Source organism: Quercus suber, unplaced genomic scaffold, assembly GCF_002906115.3.
Source record: "Quercus suber isolate HL8 unplaced genomic scaffold, Cork oak 2.0 scaffold_36, whole genome shotgun sequence".
Classification (NCBI taxonomy): Eukaryota; Viridiplantae; Streptophyta; class Magnoliopsida; order Fagales; family Fagaceae; genus Quercus; species Quercus suber.
In genome coordinates this window covers 57,606-65,238 of record NW_027069501.1, presented here as the reverse complement: position 1 = coordinate 65,238, position 7,633 = coordinate 57,606, and the positions used below count along the sequence as shown (strand labels likewise).

The 7,633-nt window shown below is 36.0% G+C and overlaps 1 protein-coding gene across 1 annotated transcript; it reads right to left on the bottom strand.

Annotated features, from left to right (window-relative positions):
• Positions 1-4,287: 4,287 nt before the first annotated feature.
• Positions 4,288-7,292, bottom strand: LOC136066450 (pyruvate kinase, cytosolic isozyme-like). Its single transcript, XM_065770773.1, has 3 exons — positions 6,962-7,292; positions 5,535-5,996; positions 4,288-5,317 (listed from the first exon to the last, which is right to left on the bottom strand). Exons 1-3 carry the CDS (start codon positions 7,199-7,201, stop codon positions 4,505-4,507), a joined length of 1,515 nt encoding a protein of 504 aa, XP_065626845.1. The 5' UTR covers positions 7,202-7,292; the 3' UTR covers positions 4,288-4,504.
• Between the last annotated feature and the right edge of the window lie 341 nt (positions 7,293-7,633).

Below are 7,633 nucleotides of genomic sequence, written 5' to 3'. Positions count from 1 at the left end.
ATGCAATGATGGGCCCGAGTATTTTGAGTAGGAAAGTTGAGACCGACCCAACTGTAACTCACTTTGGGCCGGCTTGTGCGCAAAGTAGGCCTCGTCTGCCAGGAATGTACTTACTGCAGGCAGAGCTATTTCAAATGATTTACGGCAGACAGATAAAACAATAGCAGAAGAGCAAAAATATAGTGACCTTTTCTTAATGAAAAATGACTAAGTAATTCCTATCTATGACAATCACAATAATAACAATAGCTTTTACAAAAGAAGTGAAGGATTAAGCGACAATATGAATTAATCGAGGAAATAATATCAAGTCAAGTTTGGGTTCGTAGAGGTAAAGACCAAAGAGAAAGAGCGCCTCGTCTCAATGAAACTAATCTCCCAGGAAAAAGATCCTGCAGTGGGGATTAATGACTTTGAGGGAACCGGACCTAAATATTAGTGCCCAAAGGAATCTCTATTGTTTAATTGTCTCCAAGAGAGTGGGATTTCGAGGGGGAGAGAAAAGAATCGACCTACTAGTGCATGCCCATTATATTCTCTTTCTTTTTTCTTTATGTTTTCTCTCTTATCTTTTTTCTTTCCTTTGTTTTCCTTTTGTTTTCTTTTCCACTTCGTAATACCTCTGTTTTTCTGTCCTTTTTACAGGGCATGGCAAGGGTCTTTTTATAGGGCTTGTCGTGACTGGATTTTACCACTTTACCCCTTAACCGCCTTTGTCTGGTTTGGGTGTACTTGCCGACCATTAAGGAGTTCGTCTGTGTACCACTTACCCTCGCCAGACAAAGGTAGGTTTGTGTCGTTTGTTAGTCCTTCGTGGCACCCTTTCCTACCACGGCGTAAATGCTTTTTCTCTTTCGCCCATGGCATGCACCCAACGGTTCTTCCTTCAACCTTGCCTCTTTTGGGTAGTCTGTCATCCCATCAAGACGTACCTCCAAAAAGGGCTTGGGTAGGAACCGCAGAATAGGTCTTTTCCCCTCTCACCACCACCAAAACACACCCCCCTTTCCTCTTACCTCTGACCCATGACCTCACCACGTCCCATATTGGCTGGGTACAGGCTGGTGGTGCCTGGGCCTTACGCGTGCTTCTCCTGTCATGTATGTCCAAAATCTGTCTGCTGCTCATGTGTTTACCGCAATCTGGAGCTTTGTTTACACAGTCTGCCAAGCTTCTTTGTTCTTTTATGTGGGCTGTTTTATAATTCATTGTTCCCTTTATAGGCTGGGCTTCATTTGATACTGGGTTTTACGTTTCTTTTAGCCCCTTTCTTGATTGCCATCATTTTCTGCCATACTATTCTATCATTCCTGCTGTAATGACTTGGTCCTGCTGGTCTTCTATTAGACTTGCCGTTTACTCTCTTCTCCAAATGGCTTTGCATGACCATGGGCTTTCTTACTTAGGGGCTCCTGTGTCCTCTTGGGCATCCTCGGCCCATTTACTTGTTTTGGGCTTTCTCGGCCATTTTCCTAACTTTGTGTATCCATGATCTTTTACTTTCTTCATTGGGCTTCCCCGGTCCAATTACTTCATACTCATCCTTGGGGTTTGTGGGTTTGCCAACAATCCCCTACTCTCTTTGCTTATATTACTTTGAGCCTGCCGCGGCTTATTTTTACTTTTTCACATCATACGCTACCCATGGGCTTGTTATTCTTTTTTTTTTCGGGCCTTTTGAGCCCACTTGCTTCCTCAAGGCCCATTTTCCTAACTTTGTGTATCCATGGTCTTTTACTTTCTTCATTGGGCTTCCCCGGTCCAATTACTTCATACTCATCCTTGGGGTTTGTGGGTCTACCAACAATCCCCTACTCTCTTTACTTATATTACTTTGAGCCTGCCGCGGCTCATTCTTACTTTTTCACATCATACGCTGCCCATGGGTTTGTTATTCTTTTTTTTTCGGGCCTTTTGAGCCCACTTGCTTCCTCAAGGCTCATCTATTTATTTTATGGACCTATAACCCATTATTCTTGCCACTTGGGCTTAATGGTTTTATTCTATACTTGCCACTTCTATTTGTTGCCTGCGTTGCTGAGTTATGCTTCCTTCCTGTTTTACAAAAATGTCCCTCAACAATAGCATCAATTTTGGTTTTCACCTTTAAAATTTGGATGAATTTTATTTTTCATCTCTAAATTTGTTATAATTATTTAATTCTTAAACTATTGAAAATGTTATACATTTTGTCCTTGAAATTTTTTTAAAAGATTATTTTTCATTCTTAAATTATTAAAAAAAGTTCACTTGTATCCTTATTTTTGCCCATAAATTATTGATTTTTTTTTTTTTTTATAAAAGTTCAGGAACCAAAAAAAAAAAGAAAAAAAAATTTAAAGTTTGGAATGAAAAAGAAATTCATGAAAGATTTAGGAACAAAAACAATTTTTTTTTTTCCTGCATTTAAAAAACTAGAGTGAAAAAGCAACCAATAAAAATGAGTGATCTCTAGTTTTTGGTCTAGCTTGGATTTACTCATTGTTCAAAGTGGTGATGTTATAAATAATTTTGAGTAAGCAACATTTATTGAAATTTCTTCCTTTAAAAATAAAAATTAAAACATTTTTTGGGATTTCACAAAATTAGACTTCCCTACGTATTTCAAGAATGGACACACTGGCACTTTTTTTGAGGTTTATATAAATATAATAGATAAATCTATACCCTCGCACACTATGGCTTTCCAATAGGAAAATTTCATCTTTAAATAAAATTCCTACAAAATTATACAAAACTCAAGAATAGAGTGTCATGCATCAATAAACCTTAATATGTGGAGTATAATTTCATCCATAGTTTGAGTAAGCTTTTTTAAAAATGATTTTTTATTTATTTTTTATTTATTTTATGAAAGTAATTGTGTGAGAGGGCATGGAAAATTGAAACATGTATTTCACAACACTGAAAACTGAACAACAATACTTAAATTCTGCTACTAAATGGGCCCTTGATTTCCCTACATATTTCAAGAATTGACAAACTAACACTCGTTTTAAGTTTTATATAGATATAATAGATAAATCTATGCCCTCTCACATTATGGCTTTCCAATAGGAAAATTTCATCTTTAAATAAGATTCCTACAAAATTTTACAAAACTCAAGAATAGAGTGTCATGCATCAATAAACCTTAATATGTGGAGTATAATTTCATCCATAGTTTGAGTAAGCTTTTATAAAAATGAAATTTTTTTTATGAAAGTAATTGTGTGAGAGGGCATGAACTTATTTATTGCATTTAAATAAACTTCAAAGGATGAATATCATTTCTTGAAATGTTTAGGGAAGTGTCATTTTGTGAAACTTCAAGCAAGGTTGACGTATTTTGTACAATAATTTATTAATAATTATTTAATAATCACATAATTTATAATAACAAAAAATAGTTGATGTAAAATCTAAAAGATTCAATTCATTTAATTTCTTACTTTCTTTTTTCTTTTAAAAAATAAAAACATGTATATAAAGCATTATATTGAGAAGTATTTTCTACCGATGGTAACCTTTTAAAAGAATAAATATGGCATCATTTAACCATAGTCAACTTTTCAACACTTACAAATTATTAGACAAGCTAAGCATTTTATGATCGGCAACAACTTATTGCTCACACAATAATGCACAAACCTTTACACAATCGTGACTTCAACTTCAAGTCATAAATTTCAATTGCTTTTTTTGCTTGTGTAAAGGTGTGTGCATTGACATGTGTGTAATAAAAGGTAGAAAGTCATGATATTTTTTAAAATGGAGACAACTGAGTGGACGAAATCAATATGCATATGAAAACCGTGGAACTGGATCTTCTTGAGCTGGAAGACTGTTCTTTACTTTGCACATCCTCCTCTTTGCTCTCTAATTGCAGCATTTTTATGCTAGGCTTTCCTTATGTAACATGCTATTCCTTCCTTCTGATAACTTGTTCACAGTAATGTCTATTTTGTTTTAACTTGCCAAGTTGGTGGCCTGTGCTGTTTAGATTTGGACTCTGGAGTTTAGACCCCAGTTTTTCAAATAGCTTAATTTTAGCTTCCGTTCATATTGGAAGAATCATGGCTAGTTTAACCTTTTTCATAGTCCTTTGTATTTGTGAAGTTCTATATTCTTTGTTCCACAGGATTAATCCAGCTTCGTTGGAAGAGAGCATACAGAAATCCTGATTTCCATTTGGGACAGGCCCTATTTGGCTAATCAATTCAGAGAAGCTGAATATGATGCATATATAGACAAGGAAATATGAGACAATAAAATAAGGGGAAAAAAAAAACCAATACATTGACAAAATTGTGGGCGCAGTGCACCTAAAATATCAATTCATTAATCTCTAATATTCTCACCAAAATCCAAAACATCTATAGTCATTAATCCCTCATATTCTCTCCAAAATCCAATGTGAATACTCAAAACAACCGTTCTAACCTTAAATAAACTCATAGAAAAGCTGACAAAATTAGGAGCTGCAAAATTTAGATGACCATTAACTCAAACATCCCACAACATATCAATTAACAGACAAGATCTTGATAACAGAAGCAGTGTCTACTTTATGCAACACCACAACTGAGTCTCCAGGCTTGCAAAGTTCCTTGGCCTTGGCATGTTGGAGGGCCAACTCTATGGTTTCATTGGTTGACTCTGCATTAGAAGCTCTTGCAGATCCTGCGCTCAAAACAGGCATTAGACCCCGATAAATAAGGCTATGCCTTGCTGGAGCTGCATCACTGCATGACCACTGAAAAGAATCAGTTGTTATCTCTGGAACCACCACTGACAAAATTGGCATGCTTGGCCTGTACTTAGCAACCAGCTTTGCCGTGCTTCCTCCTTTGGTTAGGACAACAATCAGAGCAGCTTTAATGGAATGGGCTGTCCTCACTGCTGAAGAAGCCAGACTCTCTATTGGGCTCATAGGCATTGGTGCAGTTTCCATTATTCTCTTAGAAAGATCCCCATAGTTTATAAAATTCTCTGCCTCTGCGCAAATTCTAGACATGGTCTGAACAGCAATTTCAGGATAGGCCCCCGCGGCAGTTTCTCCACTAAGCATCACACAGTCAGTACCATCAAGAACTGCATTAGCAACATCAGTGGCTTCAGCTCGGGTAGGGCGGGGAGATTTGGTCATGGACTCCAACATCTGAGTGGCTGTCACCACTGGTTTTCCTAGTATGTTGGCCTTCATTATCATCACTTTCTGAGCTAGGAATATCTTTTCAATTGGAATTTCCATTCCCAGGTCACCCCGTGCCACCATAAATGCATCTGAGCTTGCTAGAATTTCATCAAAATTAGCAACACCTTCTTGATTCTCAACCTACAAAAAAACAACAAAACATTTAATGGATATAACAGAAACTTCTGAAAAGAATGCATACATATAGAACCTGATTTCAGCTGTATAAATGTTACACTACACTCAATATTGAGTGGTGACATAAAGCTGAGTATAATTTTAACTGTTCTAGTCTGTGACGCAAGATAAACACAACTTAGTTCTACTTTCCAACAAATTCTCTAATAATTAAACATACCTTTGACATGAGAATGATATTCTTTGCATGTGGTCCTAGCACTTTTCTGGCCTCAGCAAGGTCAGAACCTTTACGAACAAAAGACAAAGCAATCATATCAATCTTATTTGGAACTCCCCAACCCAAAATATCTTCTATGTCTTTCTCAGTTAAGGTTGGCAGATCAACAACTACCCCTGGAAGATTCACGTTCTTCCTCTCACCAAGAAGAGCAGAGTTCTCACACCGACAACGGACCAAACCCTGTTCCTTGTCACAAGCCAGAACAGTAAGGGAAATAGTCCCATCAGCACACAGAATAACACTTTGTGGCTTCACATGCTCAGCCAACTTCATGTAGCTCATACTTATCAGATTCTCATCACCTTTTATGCTATAGTCAGTAGTGATGGTAATCTCTTGACCTTGTTGGAGTTGTATTGGTTTGGATTCCTTCAAAAATCCGGTTCGAATCTCAGGACCCTGAAAATTTTCAAATATAAGAAAGCCACATTGTCAGTCAACTTACCAGAAACAAAAATGTCAAACAGGTACCTCATATCATAACCGATTTGTATTCTAAATGAAATATACAAAAGCAGAATACCAAGAAGCCTATGTGCTTATTGGAATTTTGTTTGGAAAAGGAAAAGAATCAAGTAATTGGTTTCCAAAACAATTACTTGTTGAACAGGACAAATACCAATTTGTAATCAAGTAATGAAATCTAAAAAACAAATATCCTATGTGCTAATGGGTGGTGAGATATTGATCATGGATCCAATCCCCAGTGAATAAAATTAGATGATCTTAAAGGAGGACAAAGAAGAAAGACCACAAATTAGCATCAATGTAAAGGATCTTTCAAAGCAAAACCTACAACTTCATTCCCCAAAAAAGTTAGATGCCACTCTGGAGCACATGAACGGCAACATTACAGAATAAGAAAAGAGCTTTTAGTGCTCATCCTTTAAGGATCTGTTTTTACAATTCATAGCACTATATATATTAAATTAAATGTTTCAGTTGCTTCTTATGACCAATTTTTTTTAATAAAAGAAAACAAAAGTTTTCATGAACAAAAAATTAACCCCAAAAAATAAACGCATACTTTCAAAATTGAAAAAAACTTCATCTTGAATTAAATCCCTCTCTTGTTCTCCGGCCAGAAAAATGTAGCATCTTGATTTGCTTTCAACATATTATATTAACAACAATTTTTAGTTATAAAGAAATACAATCCAACAGTATAACAACCAAAAACCAATCTATTTTATGCACACTATCGATGACCAAATAGGAACTGATTCTAAGAGCAACCAAAACAGTCTACGAGAATCTCTACATAGACAGAAATTATTAATGAAAAAAAATACGAACAAATAGAAAGAAAGAAAAAAAGCTTTAAAGAGAAAACCGAAAAGAAGGCTTATATAATGAATAAGAACCTTAGTATCCAACATGACAGCACAGAGAATGCCAGTGTTGTTCATGGCAGTCCTGAGATTATCAAGAGTCTCCTGATGGTAAGCATGAGTGCCATGAGAGAAGTTGAAGCGAGCCACGTTCATCCCAGCTCTCAAAAGCCTCTCCAACATATCGACAGACCGAGAAGAAGGTCCCAGAGTGCACACAATCTTAGTCTTTCTCTTGCTCTCAGACCCATCAACTCCAATAATCTTCTCCATTATGCTATGCTATCAACTACGTAAAAACAAAGGCTCAAAGGGTTTTTGTGTTTTCTGTTAAGGGTTTTACGGCTTCTCACAATGACCTATGTGTCTATTTATATAAGGACGGTTCCTCGACTTTTTCTTATTCCGCGGGTTTGTCTTTTCCTTTGTGCTTCGGTTTTGTTATTAATATTGCTTAAGACCCAAGCAAATTTGAACTACAAGGAAAGAGGTATATGTCCTGGAATATACTCTTTTTATACATTAATAATTCGATTTACTTATTCAAAATTGGCATTCAACGCTAATAACAATTTTAGTGGAAAAAATAAATCAAATATTTTTTTAAAGTCTCAGCACATAACATCCCCTCAAAAAAAAAAAAAAGGTCTCAACCCATAATAATATTTTCTTCTTTTTCTAAACTTTTTGTTTTGTTGAGATTTC

Excerpts from the sequence above, each read along its gene's own strand:
- LOC136066450 (XM_065770773.1), bottom strand. The coding sequence starts at position 7,201 with ATGGAGAAGATTATTGGAGTTGATGGGTCTGAGAGCAAGAGAAAGACT. Across the intron at positions 5,997-6,961 it reads CTGTCATGTTGGATACTAAG|GGTCCTGAGATTCGAACCGG; the intron begins GTTCTTATTCAT and ends GAAAATTTTCAG. Across the intron at positions 5,318-5,534 it reads ATATCATTCTCATGTCAAAG|GTTGAGAATCAAGAAGGTGT; the intron begins GTATGTTTAATT and ends GTTTTTTTGTAG.